Below are 24,500 nucleotides of genomic sequence, written 5' to 3' on the forward strand. Positions count from 1 at the left end.
TCGCAATCTACGGTCAAATCCATCGTTACATGATCCGATAGTCAAACGGTTTGTATCAGCGTGTGTTATTTTATTCTTTTCACTCTAACTACTGCGCGCTACAACTGTGTGAAGTGAGACAGCAATTATGAATCGGATTTTCCGATGATTCTCTGAATGCATGTCGTTTATTTTAAGCTCCGTATTATTTTAACATACAATAATTATATGATTACCACTGGGGTCTTTCAAACACCTTGGATGGAGGATGCGTAAAGATTCGATACTTCGGGTGAGGTAGGTAGATAAAAAATAAAAATATTCACATATATTTATATATATATATATATATATATATATATATATATATATATATATATATATATATATATATATATATATATATATATATATAAACATATATATATATATTTTTATATATATATATTTATATATATATATATATATATATATATATATATATATATATATATATATATATATATATATATATATATATATATATATATATATATATATATATATATATATATATATATATATATATATATATATATATATATATATATATATATATATATATATATATATATATATATATATATTTATTTATTTATTTATATGATTTGTAACATGACAATCAGAACGTTATATATGAATACAAGAAGAAAGTAGAAAAAAACAACTGTACAATTTTTAATACATTATAAGAACTATAGATCGCTAACCCATTCCTTTATTTTGCCTTTTCTCCATAGTATTTTTCGCCCTCTCACCTTCACCGGTAACAAATTAAAAATTGATGAAACTATAAGAAGTTTTCTATTTCCATACAAATTGTTAACTCGTGGGATTGTCAACCCTTCGTTGCGAGTGAAACGGGTGTCATAGTCGTTCACTAGAGGATTTCTCCACTTTTCACCATTTACTTCCTCAACTATATTATCTATTCTCAATATTACACGTAATGGAAGTAGCTTTACGTGTTTCAAAATAAATTGTGTAATGTGTCTTTGAAGGAATATTTAACCCGTTATATTTTATATTATTATTGAGTATAGCAGATTTTATAACATTTTCTTATATCTCATGATCATATCGCTCACTCCTTTCAAGAACGTCATAAATCAAAAATCGTCGATTTCCAGTTGTGCATGTTTTAGGAATGCCCAGATAATGTACTATATCCCAGCAAAAGCGGCATATTTTTTACTTAATATTTACCCGCTACAGGGCAGAGAGTGTTGTTTTTGCATTTTGAAGAAAATGTATTGTTTAATATTTTTTTTTAAATATACTAAATATTTTTCAAATGGAGAAAATACCTTCAGGTTTTACCTAAAAAGATCTGTTGCACAGTAAACAGTTCAATAAGTGGCTTGATATTTATTTTTAATACATTGTATTATATTTTTAAACCTTAAAGACGTTCTCCTAAAAAATCAAGTGTTTTGATTTATGACGTTCTTGAAAGGAGTGAGCGATATGATATATCTCCTTTTTTACAAAAAAAAAAAGAGTAATATTTGTGTTTCAATTTCAATTTCCTACTATTTCTGTGAGCCTAAGCGACTCATTATAAGAAATAGGTATCAAATTGTGGTAGAATGGGTTCGAACCGAGAAACTCTGACTTTAAAGGGCCGCGACACTAACCACGGGACCACAACCCGATTCAATTGATTCTACCAACGAAGAGAAAAAATCTTTAGAATTAATTTTTTATATTTTGTATATTAAAAGCGTTGTTAACTTTGTGGTATGGTAATAAAACACTCTCCTTATCATTCATTGTTGAGTTTGACCTGATGATGGAATGATTATTTTGAAACCGGTATTTACGAATTGGTGCTTATTATCTTCCGAGGAAATAATTCAGGGAAGACCACACGGAGGCGTAGCCATACTGGTAAGGAAGCAAATTGCTAATGTAACTATTATCGAATGTGGTGACGATCGGATGGCGGCAATAACCATACAACATAGCCACGGAGTCACTCTATTAGTAAATGTTTATATGCCAGTATGTTGCAACGAAAACCTGCCTGTCTTTGTGGACATCTTGAGCCGAGTTACAGCTATCGTAGATGAAACTCAAGTGAATGAGTTAATTTGTATGGGAGATTTCAATGCGCCCATACACAGTAGATTCATGGAGGAATTAGATGCCTTTTCTCAGGAAAACGAGTATAGTATCTATGACGTGAAAAAACTCGACATCAGCTCCTTTACGTTCTTCAGTGAGGCGCATAATACTACCTCTTGGTTGGACCATTGTATAATATCCAGTACGCTCGAACAGCGGATCACAAATATCCATATTGACGACAACCAACAGATGTCCGACCATTTTCCACTACACATACAAGTGGAGATGAAGTGTAAATATACATCTAAAAGTAATACTCAAATAAATGAGGAAAAAATTAATTGGAACAAATACAGTCAAATACAACTGAAGAAATACCACGATAAGACAGAGTCGCTCTTTAAGAAAATACTAATTCCTTACGAAGCTTTAACATGTGAACAGTGTATAAACCCACATCATAAATTCATTATTAAAGAATTTTACGAAAGTACGATAAAAGCTATGCGAAATGCCGCACAACTTGCATTTAAAGTGAATGCAGGGGGGGCCAAAAGCGGAAAACAAAATTCAGGAAACATTTCAGGATGGAATGAGCAAGTAAAACAAAGCCATATTAATGCACGAAATGCCTTCAAAGCGTGGCTCATAGAGGGAAAACCGTCTACAGGACCAGTTGCCCAGAGGAGAGCGGAAATGCGAAGTATTTTCAAAACAAATCTACGCACGGTGGTGAAGAATAAAAAACAGATACAAGCCGATACATTGGCAAAGAATATGCTTACTGCTGATTTCAAAATGTTCTGGAAACAAACAAATAAAATGAGATCGTCCAAAGCTACAAGACCCACAGAAATTGATAACATAACGGGTGACGGAAAAATCAGCAAACTATGGAAAGCCCACTTCAGTTCAATGTATGAGAAAACAGGAAGTGCGGAAAATTGTAATATTTACAATAATAATGCTAACAATATGCATCCACTGAGTCCCTGCATTATACAAGTGAAGGAAATCCAGACTGCCATTAGGTCACTGAAATGTAATAAAGCCGCCGGAGGAGACGAAATTTGTGCTGAGTACCTTAGATATGCTAGCGCGAGAATACACGTACTGTGGGCGCTAGCGTTCACAGCAATGTTCCGGCACTCGTTCATACCTGAGTCTCTGTGTACGTCAATAATTATACCTATTGCAAAAAATCCTATGGGAAATTTAACAGAAAAAGAAAATTACAGGCCAATAGCGATTTCCACCATGGCGGCAAAAACCATAGAAAACATAATGATGGAGAAAGCTGTTGAAAACCTAAAAACGACCGACAACCAATTTGGTTTTAAAAAAGGATCGGGAACGGACACAGCTATCTTCGCTGTTAAAAATACTATAAATATATATGTGCGACGAAATACGCCAGTATATGCCTGTTTTATGGATCTCAGGAAAGCATATGATACAGTAGTACATCACATTTTGGAAGAAAAAATACAAAAATCAATTGAATGTCCTACGACGAAATGCATGTTAAAAAACTGGAACGAAAATCTCATTTACAGAGTAAAATGGGGGACCGAAACCTCAACTCCGTTTAAAGCCCAGCGAGGACTCAAACAAGGTGGAATCACATCTCCTAGCCTATTTAACCTTTACGTGGATGCATTACATGATAGGTTAAACCAAGTAAATGCGGGATGCTCCATAGGAGGAGGGAGAGTGAATGCCATCTCATACGCCGATGATATGGTCCTGATGGCACCATCGATAGCTGGCCTACGTAAACTTATTGCCATCTGTGAATGTTATGCCACAGAAAACGGCCTAGAGTACAACGCCAAAAAATGTGAGCTTGTGGTATTTAAACCCAAAAATTACTCATTAAAGGTACCGCCCATAACTATAAATGGACAAGAAGTTAAGCGGGTAAGTAGCTTCAAGTATTTGGGACATATCCTACAGGAGAACTGTGCGGATGATGAGGACATCAAGCGCCAGTATCGTGCTCATTGCGTGCGGTCCAATATGCTGACACGCCGCTTTGCCCACTGCTCCGCGCAGGTAAAAAATAGACTGTTCCAAGTGTTGTGTACGCAGCAATACGGCAGCGAACTATGGTGTAAGGTTACACAACGAAGCTTAAAGAGCATGAAAATATGCTACAATAACGGCTACAGAGCTTTAATGAAGTTACCCCGACACTGCAGCGCGAGTGGTATGTTTGCCACAGCACGCCTACCACATTGGGATGGCCTGTTAAGGCACCGAGTGGCAGGCTTCCGGGAGAGGCTGATGAAGAGCTCCAACCTCATCATAAAGCGGCTTGTGGAGCACAGATGGGGGCTGGACATGTGGCGGCACTGGAGCGCAGTGCTGCGTTTGCCAGCGAGCTAATTTTCGTCTACATCTCTCCAAATTTATTATTATTTTTATTTTTATTTTTATTTTTTATTATTTCTTTCAATTTCTTATTTCCTTCTTATTTCTAATTTCATTGTTCAAATAAAATGTTGTAAAACATATATGGCTGACTAAGTATTGCACCCACCACTTAGTCAAGCTGGAATAAAACAAAAAAAAAAAAAAAAAAAAAAAAAAAAAAAAATTAAAGTGGTATTATACAAAGTGAACGATGAATGATAAGGAAAGTGTTAATTTTTGATATTTATTTATTTAACATATAAAAGCCTTTTCTTCATACCATTACGCTATTTCAACTCAAGGTTAGGCAGAGAGGATAGAACTCCACACAAATGTTATTTGTAAGCAATTTTCGCCTCTTAGAAATTTATGCTAATATATACCCGGCGATTGTTTCGAATGTCAACATATTATTATATTATTATATTACTATATTATTTATTGATTCGGCATTAACTTTGTGGACTTTGTTTTAATTTTTACCAGAAGAAGAAAACACCTGTAAATTTTAAAAACTAAATAAAAACTAAATTAAAATTGTCATTAAACGAAATTAAATTGAATAACTAACCAATTACCTCTTGTCATTAAAACAAAATTCAATCAAATTAAATTTGTTAAAATTTTTACCAGAAGATGAAAACATCTGTAAGTTTTCGAAACTTGTCGTATATATAAATAAAAGTCATTAAAGTGGCATGTTCAAGTGTTTAATTAAAAAAAATTGACTTATTAATATTTATTTTGAACGTCATTCGCCTTATATATTAGTTTTACCGTTTTTTCCACCTTCGTTCGTTCCAGATGACCTTCACAGCATACACACCTTCTTGATTTGATCGATAATGCTTATAAACCTAGCATTAAGTATAAACACATAAATTTAAGAAAAAAAATCTTATAAGTTTTATGACACGAGAACAGATAGATCTATTAAACGAAATAAATTGAACTAATGTTAAAAAAAATTAGGTTTGTAAAAATCATATCTTATTAGAATGTGTAATATATAAAATTATTAAGGTAAAATTTATTTTTTAATGAATAATTAAAAGATATTTTTTTATTAATTTTTGTTAAATAAAACTAAAATTATATTTCAACCACTTTTATTTGGAGTACTTTTTTCTCGACCGGTTTCAAGAAGCACCTTATCAACTTTAGTTAGGGATGGATATATATCAAATCTAAAGAAGACAAGGTGTTTGCCGAATTCAGTTGAAAAAAAATACAAAAAATAAAAGTGGTTAAAAGCAAATTTTTAAATTTTTTTTATAAAGTTTATAAATGTGCCGAGTATCAGCGAAAAACATTAAAGAAATTTGAAAATCCGCCTTACTTTTGAAATAATATTTTATAGTTTCTTTATGGTTTTTGATAGCTCTTATTATTCAGAGTTTGCTGTACTAAATACGGATCGCTCACCGTAGTAAATTTGTATGTAGATACGTTTGTATATCAAAACTAAAAATACATTTTAGTGTCGTTGCTCACAGAGGGTTAAAAAAATATTCTCAAAGCAAATAAATCTGTTTCATACCTCTATAAAGCAAAGTAATAATTTTACACTGATGGCATTCTCATGTTTCTTTCCGACCGCTTGATAGTTTGCGTAACGAGTCTCGTAAACACACCGTCATGTCAGGGTAATCTAGCGCCGCCTGTTCAATAATGCAGGGGTGGGTATGGCGGACATAAAATATTCACAAGGCGACATTCCCATCCATTGTTTTCCTCCATACTTCATCCCTAGCTTCGTTACATCTGGAGATAAATAGAGAACATCCACCGAATGACGGCAACTCCTTGGCAACGTAAAAGAAAGCTTTAATTTAGCATAAATTCGGCACGACACAGGTTGGAAGCTGGTCATAACAAAAACCTACTCACGAGAGACAACTTCACATTGAAATTTGTTTTCAAATGAACATGAAGTCGCTTTCCAAACTGTTTCTTTATACTGTGGTGTTTTTATTTTGTGTATTCGAGACTTTTTCCAAGGTAGTAAAAGTAATGAAATAAAATTTTCAGTTCATGAACAGTGTTTTGCCATGCAATAAGGAAACTATGGTGATTTGAAAAATAATACTTGTAAACATAGGTTCCCAACTTTTTTAACGACTCGGAATATTAAAAACATTTTTAATACATGTCGAATATTTTCAACGCATTCGACTAAGATAAATTCAAAATAAACACAGGCGATCGAATTATAAAATCGAATAAAAAAACTTCTTTAAATAAGTAGTAGGTACATTCGGTTTTTGTAATCGATCATTTAAAGCTAAATAAGTTAACATTGCACATTTTCGCCGCGTATTGCATACTTCTAGCTTCTAATATATGTCATTAGTTGATTCGGTAGTCACTTTGTGGTTATCTATTTATCCTTTTTTAATTTATGTTTTGCTTGGTGAATACACCACTATTTCTTAAAATCTATTTAGACACATATTCTATGCGTTTCGCATTATTTTCAAACAGCATACGGTTTCCGCTTTCCATAATTTAATCATTTTGAATAACACTTGAACAGTAAATAAACATTCGTTATTTGATATACTTTTATCAAATTACGTGGTTAATGGATATTTAAATAACTTTTTTGTTCAAACAAAACGTTTGCATTTCAATTATTTCATAATAAAATATTTGAAATTAAACAAAAATATTTCCGGAGTGATATTATAAAATAGTAAATATTTGAGATAAATTAAATATATAAATCACTGATTGATTTTAATATATGATTGAAAGGTTTTCAACGTGAAATTAAATTTGTCGTATTTGATTGCATTATTTAGTTTCATGGTATTGTTTTGTTTTTTGCAATTATCGGTTATTTGAAATGATGATATTATTTTAAATGAATTGGCTCATTTCATTTAATTTTTATGTAAAATACACATGAAGTTAAAATGTCCCTAAAACTCTGCTTACAAAAATAGTGTTGATTACATATCGCTCACTCCTTTCAACAACGTCATATATCAAAAATCGTCAATTTTCAGTTGTGCATATTTTTAGAATGCCCAGAAAATGTACTATATCCCAGCAAAAGTGGCATATTTAAACTTAATGTTTACCCACTACAGGGCAGAAAGTGTAGTTTTTGCATTTTGAAGACAAGGTATTGTTTAACTATTTTTTTAAATATACAAAATATATTTCAAATGGAGAAAAAACATTCAGGCTATACCTAAAAAGATCTGCTGCACAGTACAGTTCAATAAGTGGCTTGATTTGATTTTTGAAACATTTTACTATATTTTTAAACTTTAAAAACGATCTCCTGATAAATCAAGTTTTTTTATATTTGTCGTTGTTGAAAGGATTGAGCGATATGTGCTGACGACTAACTTTTATTTTAATAACAATATTTGAAAAATGTACAAATCTTAAAAAACAATTATTTGATTTAGCTTTGGGGGGATAGTATTAAAAATATATAAATAAGAGAGGTCTTCACGGAGATGTAGTAACTTTTCATGATGAGGGAATATGGAAGCCAAAGCTTTAACAATGAACTTAATAGAAGACGCGATTGTGAATATAATGAACAAAGAATTTCTTCATAAAAGCTATTGATTTGTATACTAAAAATAATACATAATTTTAAACATAATGAACGTTACATGAGAGTGTATTGATTACCTAAGCCAGTCGATGACATATCACTCACTCCTTTCAAGAGCGTCATAAATAAAATAACTTGATTTTTCAGGAGAACGATTTTAAAGTTAAAAAATACAATACAATGTATTAAAAATAAATATCAAGCCACATACTTAACTTTTTACTGTGCAACAGATCTTTTTAGGTAAAACCTGAAGGTTTTTTTCTCCATTTGAAAAATATTTAAAATATATAAAAAAAAATAATTAAACAATACCTTTTCTTCAAAATGAAAAAACAACACTTTCTGCCCTGTAACGGGTAAATATTAAGTATAAAAAAGCCTCTTATGCTGAAATATAGTACATTTTAGGGCATTCCGAAAACATGCACAGCTGAAAATTTACGATATTTGATTTATGACGTTCTTGAAAGGAGTGAGCGATATTTTAAGGCCCAGAAAATATCCAGACTTTGCATCTTGCAAGACGCTGCATCTTTTGAAACGTGTAGGTATATCAAAATGAAATATTTTAGTATAAACTTTATTAAGAGGATAATAAAAATCATTTGTAAACAAAAAGATAATAATATTACCTATTTAGAATCTAAATTACAAGTACCGTAGAATGGGGCTACTTGAATTTTGACGTGTTACTTGAGCCCAGTACAAAAAAAAATTAATCTGTATTTGGTCTACAATAATGAACGTATCGACATGATTCATTGTTTCCCTGACAGGTGACACTTATTGTTACGATACTTCGATCGATACCACGATCTAAATATTTTTTTTTGTACTGCGATCAAGTAACACATCAAAGTTCAAGTAGCCCCGTTCTACGGTATGATGTTTAGTCACTATACTTTGAATCTGGACATGAAAATTCTTGTTGAACCGCGAATAAAAATAATCAAACAAGAACTAATTTTATTTTAATTTTATTATATACCTTCTTTATCAATAAAAATAATTACTTTAAAGGTTTTAAAATATATACATATTTTTTTAATTTAAAGATATATATTTGAGTTCTTGTTATTTACACAAATATTTCAATTTCATACCATTTCTGTTATCCTACGCGGCTCATTTTTAGAAATAGGTATCAAATTGTGGTAGAGTGGGTTCAAACCGAGAAACTCGGACTTAAAAGTCCGCGACACTAACCACGGGATCACAACCCGACACAGGTTAATAATATATCAACAGCAATATTGTCTAAAAGGAAACATCACATTATTTTTTCAACATAAGCCGTTGGAACGTTAGTGAGTAATGATATTCGTAAGAACAAAAAATACACGGTGTGAAAAAATATGCAAAAAAATATAATAAAGAATACATAAAAAATAAAAATTTGTAGATAAATTTTGAAAATACTCGTATGTTTATCTTTTAAGCGTAAAGGTATATTTTTTCCTTAAATATTGGCTAAAATTTGTAAATGAAGTATTCAAAGTAGAAACATTTACTTTTTATTTACAAAACTCGACTCAAAAAATATTTTTTATCAATGCTCAGATAAAGCTAGAAAAAAAAAAATATTTCCACCTCCGTAGTGTAATGGTCAGCACGCACGGCTACCGTTCTGGAGGTCCCGGGTTCGATTTCCATGGGGGGTCTAATAAATATAAGTGATTTTTTCACTCCTATATTTATTCAATATTACCCTGGACTGGTACCTAAAGCGGAGGGCTGTTTCCCTTCATGTGTTTACGATCAAGATAACACTGCGTTTATATGATGCAGTGCCCTTTGCACCATTGGGGTGGCGATAAAGGTTAGGTTATTATATATTTTTTTTATATAATTGGTATCTGAAGTTAGTTGCCACCGTATGTGGTAAGATAATATACGATGTTGTCCAGGCTCGCATCGTTCATCAATGTACAAATCCTTCGGGAGAGGCACGTCTCCCAGATCTTCCTTAGGAATTTTCTGAATTCGTGAGTATTAGCGAAGCATTAGTGAGGTATGCGAATATTACAAAATGCCTCTTCTTCAGCTCACATTTATTTCCCAGCATAAAACAAAGGACTTTCGTGATTTTCAGGGATCTAAAATTCATTATATCACTACAATGGAATCTGAAAGCACGTAAATTATATATTATTTAAGAGTGGACTTAAATAAATATTTAATTGGTCTGAATACTCGCACATATTGTTTTCTAGACGATTTGATTTAATTAAATTTGAATAATTTATTTATGCGGCATTAACAGTGGACTTGTATAAATATTAAATTGGATGAAGTACGAGTCCTGTAGAGCGGGGCTACTCGAACTTTGATGAGTTATTTGAGCCCAGTACAAAAAAAAAATTAATCCGTATTTTGTTTACAATAATGAACGTATCGACATGAAATATTGTTTCCCTGACAGGTTACACTTATTGTCACGATACTTCGATCGATACCACGATATAATTTTTTTTTGTACCCGGTTCAAGTAACACATCAAAGTTAAAGTAGCCCCGTTCTACGGTACATATTGTTTTCTAGACGATTTAATTTAAATTTTAATCATATATTTATTCGGCATTAAATTTTGTAGAATAACTTGATAACTTTAATTTAGAAATAAAACAATTGTACATTAAAGGAGCACCCTTTGAGGTTATTAATATGTAGAAATGCGACTACTTTTGAGAACTCCAGGTGAGAATACAAATAGTTTATATTTTCACTTATTTATGAGAACATCCGCAGTTCTAAAAATAAGTTTTTTTTTACATTTATAAACTTAGAAAGTGGTTTTATAGAAGTGTTTTACATTTATATATTTCTTTGAGGTGCGTACAAGTCTAAATATAATAAAAAAAAACACATTTCAGTGAGAGAGTAACAGGATTAATGCAACAAAATGTAGATCATAGGGATGGTATGTATATATCCATTTTTAATAGTTTGATTACTTTTATTTATCAGACACTGGATAATTCACCCTACTGGTAAATACAATAAATTAATTTATTGTTTCGGCATTAACTTTGTGGTAAGACATGTTACAATGATTAAAGAAAACACTTGTTTTTTACCACTTGAGTTTTATTATAGACTACATGTTTCAGAAGTTAAACTTCCATCATTCAGGTCTGTATAATAAATTATTATATTATCATTATTATTATTTATTATACAGACCTGAATGATGGAAGTTTAACTTCTGAAACTTGTAGCCTATAATAAAACTCAAGTGGTAAAAAACAAGTGTTTACAATAAATTTAATGTAAATGTCTCAGCAAAAGATGATGCTTAAATAAATGCATAATGGATGTTCAATATTGGTGATAGTCACTATAGTAAACATGTTACTACAAAGTAGCTCAATCCATAAAAAGAAAAAAAAATGCCTGATAATTATTTCAGACAAGTGACTAATGCTTATACGATCGTATTTTAAATATTATTTAATATTGAATTGTTCACCTTACGTACGACATACAAATATATATTATACAAGTCTCAACTGGGACTAGACATCTATCGATTTTATTACACGGTATATGGTGGAAGTCTGAGCATTTAAGTGATCACTTTATACGTTTGTTAAACTTTAACAAATCCTACACCATACAAAGCCCAAAAATTAATACAATTTGGATGTTTAATAATCGCAAAATGGTACACTATACAAGTGTATGAAGTGATAACTAACAACATCTAAATGGTTGTATAAAAAAGACACAGATGCTTCGTCTTACTAACACATTTATAATTTACAAATATTCGATAGTTATACCAAATATAATATTTATCTGTTCTTGAAAAACATTAAAGAAAATGGTCACTATGAGACGACAGATTACTGGTTTATATACTCCTCTTCCTTTTGGTTGCCTGCAAGGATTGAATGGACGATCCGATTCAATACTTAGCGCCCTTATCGGAGTTGAAAAATAGCCTGAAATGTCACGGTTAGAGTTTTGAATGTCAAGCTGTTTTTCTGTTTATAAAAAAGCAGTATCCAGATTTTGAAATTAGGGTTGTTTTTATCCTACAGCATTAGTTAATTTTTATACGAGTTGAGGAAAGGTCACGAGTCTAAAATATCGTTTAATAAAATATATTTAAATAAAATAAAATAATTAAAATATATTTTTCTTAAACGTAATTCATGTATACATACATTCTATTTTTTTACAGTAGATTTATAGTTCAAGGGAATTTCTGTGTTATTTTTTACAATTTTTGTCGGTTTCTTTGTACATGTTTTTAACTTTATTTTGTATTTAACATGTTGCACTTTGTTTATTTAAGATATTGTTAACTTCTTGGTATGGTAATACAACACTCTCCTTACTATTTGTCGTTCACTTTGTGTAATACCACCTTAATACACTGATTCATGACTATCGGATTCGGAATAACTATTCTATCATCAATTCAATTCAATCCAATGAAATTGGTGCAGTCTCCAATTTAAAAATTATTTCTGTATGAAAAAGAGAAAAAAGATATATAAGAATCACAATGGGAAAAATTTATTCTTACGGTGTCTACAACGTAATGTGCCCCTTTAAAATTGTGGAAACCAATAAGATTTTCTTCCCAGTTTTATTTTGTATTAACGTCATCCTGATTGATGAACTTGAAAAAGGAAAAAAAATGATATGAATTAGATTCGAAAGAACAGAAGATTTTGTCGAGTCGTTCATTTTTAACACCTTTTGTAGAAAATGCTTCAGAATGCGAGTCGCTTAGCGAAGCTCGCAAGGATTGTGGGAACTGGAGTTAGGTGGAAATGAAATGTTCAGATAAATCACGCGCCGTGTAATGGAGAAAATCAAAAGTCGCGGAATATTTCAAGAGCGACTGGAGAATCTTCTAGGGCTAAATCCCGGCCCATAAATCCACCCTTACCGCAAGGGACGATGTATAAAATACAAAACTTTGTTAATAAATTTCTAAGGGCCCTCGTGAAAAGGTTGAAACAATGCGGTATGTGGAAAACGATGACGTTTGTCATCATTTTGCCTGAAAGGGTCATTCACAATTTCCGTTCGCATTTCAAAGCAATTGGAATATTGTTATTAAATGTTGATTTCAAAGGACGGAGGGAGTTTCTCAATTGAACAAGACGAATTGTTTGTTCGTCGGTATATTAAATTGTATAAAAGTGGTTTTGTTCATATGAAAATGGTATTCATTTTGATGAAACGTACATATATATACTCAAAATAAAATATGTAATTCCTTTGACCTAAACTTCATAAATGATAAAGTCAAATATATTATATTTAAATAACCAAAAAGAATTTTCCAATAAAAAATAACTAAAAATGGACATTCGTTATCAATTTGCAAATCAAATGATAAAAACTGTATTTTTTTTTGTAAATTTTTAATTTTATGACGATTGATTTTAACCGTATAACGGCTTTTTAGATAGTAAACTACTGACCCGAATCCACACTGGTGCATAGGGCACTGCATAAAATTGATGTAATGTTAATTTTATCGTTAACTCTATGCATGTAAGATGACCAATTCCACCCTTCAGGGACCAGTTGAGGGAAATTATAAATAAATATTGCAGTGATGCATAGATGGTGCAAAGGTAATTGAATCTAATGGACGCGGTATTCACTTACAAACGTAGTCACTACAAGTAGTCGAGCGGTACAGATTTTAGAAAAGAAGAGAGGAATGGAATACATATGACAAAAGTAAATAAACTCTAGTAGAAATACATATCAGCTCGATGGGAAAGGAAATGAAGAAAGAATATAAGGTGAGAAAGGGATAATAAATCCAATGGTCAACGCACTCAAGATTATTATACACCAGCACTCCTAGCATTGAGGCTACTAATAAGTTCCTTGAACAGTAAACTATATATTATTAATGCACAAATATAAAGGTAATTGCACGGCTGTGTTTGTTATGTTAAAACATCATTTACCGTTTCAAATTTCAACTGAAAGTTTTTTCTCGCAAATGAGCGTGCATGATACGATTATTGATATAAAGTACTTTGTTATTATTACCAATAATTTACCTCTACTGGCAATTTTACTTCAAATTTATTAAGTCACATTATTTTATCAAATGTTTCATACAGAACATCATGACGTTGAAAATTGTTACAAGCAAAAACGTCCAACTGTCACTTGGTCATTTTTGCTTGGCAAGAAATAAACATTATTGCAGTTAGTCATTTTTAACAAGTCAATATTTTATACTTCCAAGCTTAAAATCGCTTTGGGATTTTTTCCAGGTCAACATTAAACTAAGATGTCAAATAGTCAATAATCACGTTTTTGTAAAAAATGTCGTTTTCTCCTGTATGAGGACGATATATTTGCTATAATTTTTTTTTTAGTTGCGTCTTTAAACTAACTTAATAGTTTAATTAATAGAACCGTAAAATAAAAATTCAACAAGGAACAGTATGGTGAATATCGCTGACTCCTTTCAACAACGTCATATATAAAAAATAGTCGATTTTCAGTTGTGCATGTTTTCGGAATGCTCAGAAAATGTACCGTATCCCACCCAGCAAAAGCGGTATATTTTACACTTAATATTTACCTGCTGTAGGGCAGAAAGCGTCGTTTTTGCATTTTGAAGAAAAGGTATTGTTTAATTATTTTTTTTTAGATATACTTAACATTTTTCAAATGGAGAAAAAACATTCAGGTAAAAAGTTCAATAAGTGGATTGACATTTATTTTTAATACATTTTATTATATTTTTGAACTTTAAAAACGATCTTCTGAAAAATCAAGTTTTTTGATATATGACGTTGCTGAAAGAAGTAAGCGATATGTATCAGTATTGTTGTATACTATTATTCAATAATATAATACAACAATATCGATAAATATCGATATATTTTGAATCACGAATATGCTTTATCTATCAAATAACGTAAATTCATTGAACGCAATACGCAATTCAATGACAAATAGGAACGTCTGTCCCCTGCAGTTGCCGCTAAAGGAAAGAAGACCTTATATGGCTGTGAGGGGGTGAAAGGGATGAAATTGGGTGAAATAAACTCTACATGTTTTATATTGTTTTTCATTCAGAATTTTCTCATTGATACATCATGATAAAACCATGAATAATAAAGTCCCTTGGGTTTATTCACAATTTCTACACGACAAGATATTATATTTTTGTTACCTAAGAAATGTTACATCGAAATTATAAAGCTGCCCCAAGCCACGCATTTCTGTGCCACAAATTGACTTAATGAAAAAGGAAGAAAAAAGAAAAAAAAAATCATTCTAATTTGTTAAGATTCAGATTGCTTATGGGTGTACAATAATTTAGAAATTGTCGAGAAGCACGCTATTATATTTGTTTCTATTACCTTCAATAGATGGCACTGCCATTGCATAAAAAACTGATTAAAAAAAAACATGTTTTTACTTGTCACGGGTAAAAAATAAATACGTAAAAAAACATATAAGACCACGCGGGTATTTGAATTTAATGTTATGTCAAATTTTTAATGTAATCAGTGAATAACTTAAGGAGATTTCGGATTTCGAACGAATGATTTGTCTACAGTTGATATGTTGAAACGAGACTTAACTGTGTCAGACGACATTTTTTTCTTCTTTTTCTTTTGAAACGTCGGCAATTATTAATCAATACGTCAATACTTTTATTCAACTGATCAAATAGGAATAAAAAAATCAAAGCACATTAAAATATGCTTAATGGTCTAAAATAGGCTATAAAATAAATGTGGCGAAGTACAACTCCAAGTCACACCTATAAACTTTATCGAGCAATTTACTGAAAAAGCAGTGTGTTAAATTTAAACGTGCGAAACCAAACGTTTTATTTTGATTTCACAGTAAAACCTTTGTTTCCATTGAATTAATGGTTCACAAGAATTAAGCTGTTATATTGATCCAATTTTACGAACTTCTACGTTCGTGTTAATGGTCGATGATCGAAAAAAATATCGTTAAATGTAAATGAATAATAACACTGAAATGGAGTGGCACTGCTGCGAAACTGAATAGTTAATGGTGTATCATAGTCAAGTTATTTTTACAACGTAAAATGTGTAGAATATTGATTTTACAATAAAAAAGGGGTCCATATACCTAAAAACACACACGGTTAAAAATAAAGTACTTATGGCCAAGTTAACAAACGGTTAATTAATATTTATGGTATTTTGTTAAATTTAGAACTATTATAATTTATTATTATATAATTTAGAACTATTATAAAATATTTAACATGTTCTTAAAATAAACAAATAAGTAATATAATATATATAAATGTATATATATGTAAATGTATAAATGTATATATATGTAAATGTATAAATGTATGTATATGTAAATATATATATATATATATATATATATATATATATATATATATATATATATATATATATGTATATATATATATATATATATATATATATATATATATATATATATATATATATATATATATTTATATATATATATATATATATATATATATATATATATATATATATATACATATAAATATATATATATATATATATCTATATATATATATATATATATATATATATATATATATATATATATATATATATATATATATATATATATATATATATATATATATATATATATATATATATATATATATATATATATATATATATACATTTATATGCACCTACCATATATAAATCTAGATTGTTATTTTGATTCGTTAACAAACTATTTAGTATCTAGCTACGCTTTGCTGTGTCTCTGGTAAAATGTTAAAGAAAGACACGTACCTATTTTGGTCAAAAGAGATTTGATTATTATGCAATCAAGTTGTAAAACCTTCTTTCACTATCCAAGTCATTAAATAACGTAACTATGCATAAAAAAGTTATTCATATATGGATAATAGAGGTGAGTAGATATGAAATATGTAGTTCGTATCATTTGGCCATGTCGTATATGATTGACTGCAACGCTAAAATAAACATACTTTTCCCTCATTTTCCTTGTATGCAATTCAAGAATTTCTCATACAGGTTGTATGAAGTTCTCAAGTGTAATTATCCGACATTATTTTCCCGATAAATAAAACCAAAGCTATTTTAGTTACCGTAGAGAATTTTAACGGCCTTTTTAATAAGTAAACTTCTGTTAGCAGAGTAGCGGTCGACGACAAAAATGTTGATTGTAATGCGAATGCTAATTAAGTGCGATTAGCCAACAACACGAACAGGAAACTCGGGATTACGGAAGCGAGCGATTAATTTATTTGCGGTTTGAGGACACAGTTGGCTAAATGCAGTGGGTACCAGATCGGAAGTCGGCTACAGTAGCTAACTTTGCGAAGCAAGTAATGTCGGGTACTGATCCAGCGAACCGTCATTGTAACATACTGTTACTATAAACCAACTTACCATATTTGCAAGATTTTTTGTTCGCGCCTTTCATCAACAAACTCCCAGATCGTAAGAAACGGTTTAAAATGAACGAGCTAACTTGGCATCTTCACAGCTAAATAATGTTTAAAAATGATTCGGAATGCATTGAAACGAATGGTTATAACATATATGAATAAATATTGGTATTTTACAAATTAATCATATTTGTAAAATTTTATGTTAACGTCTTTAAACGACAAACTCCTGGATCGTAAGAACCGGTTCAAAATGAACTAGCTTTTTGCTAACAAGACGTTTGTCAAACCGTAAATGATGTTTAAAAATTATTCAGAATGCATCGGAACACGCGTCATAATGATTTTAAGAAGTACCTAGTGGTATTTACCAACTTAAATTTTATTCAAAATCGATAAATGTTTCCACAAAGTCACTGTCGAATCAATTTATCGTCATTGAAATAAACTGTTACTTTAACCATAAAACCAAATATTCGAGTTTTTCGTACACACTTTTCACATTCCCAAATAATCTCACCTTTCATAATTTGATCGATAATGCTCATATCAGGTTTGCATTCTTTCCTTATATCACCTAAATACATGTATATAATACAACGTTTTGCAGCATATTCATTTAAGAGAACGCATTTTGACAACATTCAGTCATTCAGCATTTAAAATAATATCATTATTATATACTTATAATGTTTTCATATCTTTTTTCTTTATTTCGTGTATTTTTGGTAAATTATTTTAGCTCAAACTTTTGCCTTTAATGAGTTGACGTATTGATATAGGTCAAACATCATTATTGAATGAAAGGTACGTACACAAACTCACTTACTGAAAGCATTCGAGATATTCTATGTTTGACCGTGGTGATATGTAAATGCCTTGAAGGCAGAATAAGGAACCGATTTAACCGATTTAACATGCACATACAAAATATCCATATAAATGTGCAATATAAGGCACTAACATTGCGATGTTTCAGCCTTTTGTATTGAAAATTGCAGTCCTAAAAAAATCTTTCGATAAATAATTTAAAAACAGCTCGTTTCATCTCTCTAGGTTGAGAGAAGAGAAAAAAATTATTAAAAAAACAAAAAAAGTAAACAATCTTTGTAAATAGTCAATGTTTCGATACTTTACTTTTATTTTCGCGCAATTTATAAATGTATTGAATTTAACCAACGAAGGCAATTTTTAGAAGCTGCAAATGATACAAAATAGGGTAGTAAGAATAATATGCAAAAAGTTAATACAATATATTTAAGAAGATACTCGGTTATATTATGAGTATTATTTAGTTAATTTATGTTTATTGTATTCTATTTTATAATTATAACAAAATATTTTATGAGCAGAATTGTATTATTAAGCTAGAAAAGTAAGAAAGTATGATTATCATATACGAGATTTTACATTCGTTTTTTTCTATGTTCAAAAGATTTCTTAATTATAAAATTATAAAATTTCATTAACAGTTGAAAATATAAATATATGCTAACTTATTGGTGGGAACATCTGTAGTAATCAAAACTAGTCGTGTTTAAATTAATAAACTCAAAAGTGGACTTGTACAAGAGATTCATTTTTATATTTATCTTGGTAAGTATTTTATATGTGTAGGATGAAAATGTGATTTTAAATATATTGTGGTTAAAATATGTATAAAAGTGTAGTATAGTATGACATTTTAATATTTAAAAATAAAATTAGTCTTATTAACCAACTAAAGTATTCAATAAATGAAAAAAAAATTTTCCCCTAAAATGGCGACGGACACGTGATTTGGTTCATGTTCAAGAGAAAATAATGGCAAATCAAAGCTGATTTTCTTCGAATTTGGGTACCTTATAACAGATGTATCTTAATATCGGAAAAGCTCACAAGAAATCCAGATTATCAATCTCTGGCATCGGCATTATATCGCTACATCTGCGGAAATGCCGAAAAGCGGGTTGGTAATAGGATTTGGAATAATGTGACGCCGGTTTCAAAATAATATTCAAACAAAGCGGAGTATATACTTTACGTTATATACGAAGATAGGAGTACACGCTGTTACGTAACCTTTTGATCAATGACGAATGGAGAAAAAATGTCAAAATGTTGATGTTAGGTCAAAAATTATAGACACATAATAATACAAATATTTGAAATATTTATGTTTTTCTGATTTCATAGGAAAAGGTGTTTTAGACGATTTGCAGTACTTGCAGTACTATACAGTTGTTGCAGTACTATTAATTGAAAGTTATTTGAAAAAATCAAAATTTTAGCTTTTAGCACTATTTCTTAAAATGTATTGTTGCACATATTTCAATGCATTCTACATATTTTTTACATTCTACATATAACTGTATGAAGTGTTTGAAAATGATGCAAAATGCATTTAAACACGTGTCACAATAGATTTTTTAGGAAAAATGCAATTTCTTTCGTATAATCCAAACCAAAAATTGATCAATATTAATAAAAAGTCACTGTCGAATCAATCAATGAGAAAATATAATTATTTTGTTTGTAGATTATTTATTCTTAAATAAAATATTTATATTTATTGTCACGTTTTTAGATAAACAAATAAAAGAAACAATTTTTATTAGTTTATACATATTGGCTTATTGCCTGATCGATTTAAACTTGTCGAAATGTGTTTTGTTACCTAATCGAGTAAATTAATCATATAACCTACATATGTATCAAGATGTAGAATAATGCTCCTTAATTAAGAGAGTTTTGCAAAGTAAATACATTGTCGATTAATCAAAGCTTTAAATTTATAATTACGGAGGAGCATTTAACTTAAGGGCCAGTGTGTACATTAGCTTCTAGGTGTACCAAAGGCTGGTATTGAAATCGCTTTACAATATTAATTTATGATATAACATTAACAGCAGTTTTCCGATAGGGACTTCAATCAATCATTGAAATTGTCTGACGTTCGGTTTTGGGTTCAGTTATAATAACGTACCGCTGACGCTTCAATAGGGTTTCTCGCTAAAGAAATGGGTGTTTTGATTTTCACGGAAGAACGAAAACAGATTTTGAAGAAAAGTGAAATTGCGATAAAAGTTATTTTCCAACTAACATAGTTACATATGTAAAAGAACAACGAATTCCTCGCGTGGGAAACTAAGTTTGTTGTGAGTACTTAAATGAAAATAAAAATAACATTATTTTTCGCACAAAAGCACGAATATTTAGGGTTAAGATTTTTTTTAAAATGGCATGAAAAATTAAAGTGAAGTTTTATTTAAAAAACAATTTCATTTAACATTTAACATATGTCTAAATACTTTTATGCAAATCTTTATTATCTCTAATTAGGAGTTTTTTTTCTTCAGAAATTATGTTTAAAAAAATTGAGTAGTGTGGTAGTCAATCATGGTTAAAATTGATGAATGTTCATCATGTAACACGTGTATAAAGTGATCATTTAACCAAGCCTACAACGGTCCTGTAAATGATCAGCATTCCATATTCTTTTATATTTATGTTGCGATGCAAAAAAACATTATTTTTTGTAATGATAGCGGGTTCGGAGTTTTTTCAGATATTTTTTATCGAAAAAAAAACTGTATTGGTTGACTCAATGAATAAAAACAAAAAAATACAAATTTAATAAATTGTTTTTTTTTCAAGTAAAAACATATTTTCATGAATAACATTCGACAGTTAGTGGGTTTAGAATTTTGACGGCTTCATCGTTTTCCTTTCTAAATATACGTTAAGAGAATACTCAATGAGTATAATACATAAAAAAATACCTGATCCAAAAAGTACATAAATTATGCAGTAAAAAATATTATTTTAGTAAAATTCTTGTATATTGTTTAACAAAAATATATGAATTAAAACATAAGATAATGTTTTAATTCATATATTATACTCTTCTGAAAATATTCTTTACTTCCATCCAAAAATCTGACAAGTGAAAAATATATTAAACCCTGATCATAAAACATCATACTTATACGAACGATATCTAATATTTTCTTATTAATAACGTTACGAAAAATATCATGGTAGGTGAAAAAATATTTTCTTCTAGTAAATATTTGTTAATAACTTTTGAAATAAAAATTACTTAAGTTTTTTTGTCTAGAATAAAATTTTACAACGGAAAATTATTTTCTGGTAAACCAAAGCATTGTATTTGAAAATATCAATCTGATTGTGGTAGAATGAAATCGAACAGTTGATGAAACTCTACCCACGAGATCACAAACTGACTGTAAAATTTTATTCCTATTAGCACATTTCCTGCAGTGTTATTAAACAATAAAATAAGATAAATGATGTTATTACACCATAAAGTCTCTATAAGTAAGAAACAATAATCGTGAATAAGTTTAACGATGTTTCAATCATCCGAACTCAAATGTGACGTGCTTTGAGACCTTACTTCCCTATTGTCACGCAAGTACAAACTACAAGACCAAAGGTAAACTTTATATTGGAAGACAAAGTTGTGAAATCGATATAACGTGTCACGCTACAAGTGAAACGAAGGTAGCTCCAAACTTCGATCAACGGTTAGGCTCTCAACTCTTTAGTGTGTACACTTCCTAACCTCCTTCCTAGAGCATATGCGATGGAAATGGGGACGTTTTACCTCACTTATATCGGGTGAATGATAGCCAATTGATGAGACATAACCGCCACTATCATAGGGTTGGTAGAGAAAATGGCATGGTCAATTAGTTATTCAAATTGCACGTCCTATCTTAGACAAATTTCCCTATGTTCACATATACATGTTATGAATATGTAAATGTGAAAATAGGGAATTTGGTCTTGGGTATGTTTGTGAAACTAATCGAATCAATCCGTAATAAATGTGAACTGAAAGTCACATCAAAATAATATAATTTTTTTTTTTCTACTATGAAATGGACTTATAATTCAATTGTAAATCTTGGTTTTATCCTGGATTTCAAAAATGTATATTAGAAATTGAATATTATGTAGGTAAATACCGAACGTTCATTTTCATATGTCTTTACGTCTGTGATGCGTTTTCTAAAAAAATGAAAGCGTTTACTGGTACTGAACATGCAAAAAATTGTATACTTACGTTGATGAAATATTGTTTTATTATGAAGTGGTACAGGAATAAAATTTTTAAAATCATTAATTTTTTTATTATTTTAAAGTTGAATATGTTAAAAATGAAATAACTCAATCATTTATTTTATTTTAAAGGAATAACCTGTCAAGCCATTGTTATTATAATATGCTCATATATCTGTTGAAAAATAAATTTTATACCTTTTTGCATAAAATAATACGTGTTTTTGGCTGGGTGATAATATTTGTTCTCTTAACTTTTATCGAGACCAATGGTCCTTTAATTATGATATAGAATTTATTAAAACCCTTTTTACTTTTAAAATGGTTTGTTATTATACATTCCTTTCACAGGAAATGAATTCAGGGTTGAAAACTGTGTTTCCTGTCAGTGAAATCCAAAAATAACATGTTGGATTCATAACAAAATTTCCTTCTTATTGTTTGTTATGTTTTTATTTAAAGTTATTTTTTTAAATATATTTATTATCATTGTGTAAAAATAGGGCATTGTAGTATAAATCTAGTTACGTGATTCTAATCCTGTGAATCAGAAGCTATCTAGAATCTTGTATTTTACTTAACGCAGGTGTATACAAAGACAAAAACTTAAAATATAATATTCTTTTAAGCAGACAACATTGAAAAAAAAGAATACGGAAGTCTGAGTATTAAAGGAGCTTATAAACTGTTATGTAATCACTTTACGAACGTGCAACAATCGCCATTCTACCCATGATTGAACTCGACATTACTCAAATTTTGTTCTCCATCTATATTGATATGTCAATTTTTTTTTAAAAAAGTGGGGAAAATCAAGATGTTTGGACACAGTCAAAATGTTGTGAACTTAAAATGTTACAAAAATCAACAACAAAAAAATACTACCATCTTTATAACAATACGTAACATACGTAACATACAAAAGAATAAGTAAAAATTATTACGCTTTTCGTCAGTCTATTCTACTTCTTCTTTTTCAATATTGCATAGGACCCTGCATCGTATAGAAGCAGTGTTACCTTGATCGATAAATACACAAAAGAATGGTGATCAGCCTTGCGCTTCAGGTACACTTACATTCATATACTTGTTTCGAAGAATAACAAATATTGCTCACTCCTTCAACAACGTCATATATCAAAAAACTTGATTTTTCAGGAGATCGTTTTTAAAGTTTAAAAATAAAGTGAAATGTATTAAAAATAAATATCAAGCCACTTATTGCTGTACAACAGATCTTTTAGGTAAAACCTGAATGTTTTTTCTACATTTGAAAAATAATAAGGTATTGTTTAATAAAAAAATATTAAACAATACTTTTTCTTCAAAATGCAAAAACAACACTATCTGCCCTATAGCTGGTAAATATTAAGTTAAAAGCATGCCACTTTTGCTGTGATATAGTCCTTTTTTTGGGCATTTTGAAAACACGCACAACTGAAATTGACGATTTTTGATATATGACCTTGCTAAAAGTAGTAGTAGCAATATTTTTAATGAAAAATCGAAATTTAATAAAAATCAGTATTGTAAAATGTCATCAGGATTAAGAGAAAATAAGTAGCAACTTAATGGATACTCGACCTTAATGAAATTGAGAATGGCATAAAATACAATTGATTGAAATTCCTACCTGCTAGAGCAGTTAGTAGTCCAGGAAGCAGCAGGACGAGGGCTGCCTCCCCAACTCCAGCCTTAAAGCGCGTCATGCCAGCCCTAAGCTCCATCCATAGCACAAATGTCCTGTCGGGCACAGATTAAAACATATCAAAATGGAGGCACCGATGTCTATTCCGTGCTTCGAACCATTTTTAATCCATCGGACATTTCAATGGTACACGAAACAGCGAGTTTGCAGTTTGGGAATGGACTGACGCACATGGTCTTTTATTTGCCAATGTACAATAGCGTCCGAACTGACAAACAAAATAA

The 24,500-nt window shown here is 30.0% G+C and overlaps 1 protein-coding gene across 1 annotated transcript in view; it reads right to left on the reverse strand.

Moving 5' to 3' along the window:
* The window catches only part of LOC148301118 (hemicentin-1-like), a 303,741-nt gene that overhangs the window by 228,332 nt on the left and 50,909 nt on the right, over window positions 1-24,500 (reverse strand). Inside the window, exon 2 of the mRNA XM_088273790.1 lies at window positions 24,202-24,311. Coding sequence (XP_088129916.1) covers window positions 24,202-24,295 — 94 coding nt within the window. The 5' untranslated portion in view covers window positions 24,296-24,311. The remainder of the gene's footprint in view (window positions 1-24,201; window positions 24,312-24,500) is intronic.

This window comes from Brachycentrus maculatus, unplaced genomic scaffold, assembly GCF_059751285.1.
Source record: "Brachycentrus maculatus isolate JH-2025_06_01 unplaced genomic scaffold, ASM5975128v1 h1tg000604l, whole genome shotgun sequence".
Lineage (NCBI taxonomy): Eukaryota > Metazoa > Arthropoda > Insecta > Trichoptera > Brachycentridae > Brachycentrus > Brachycentrus maculatus.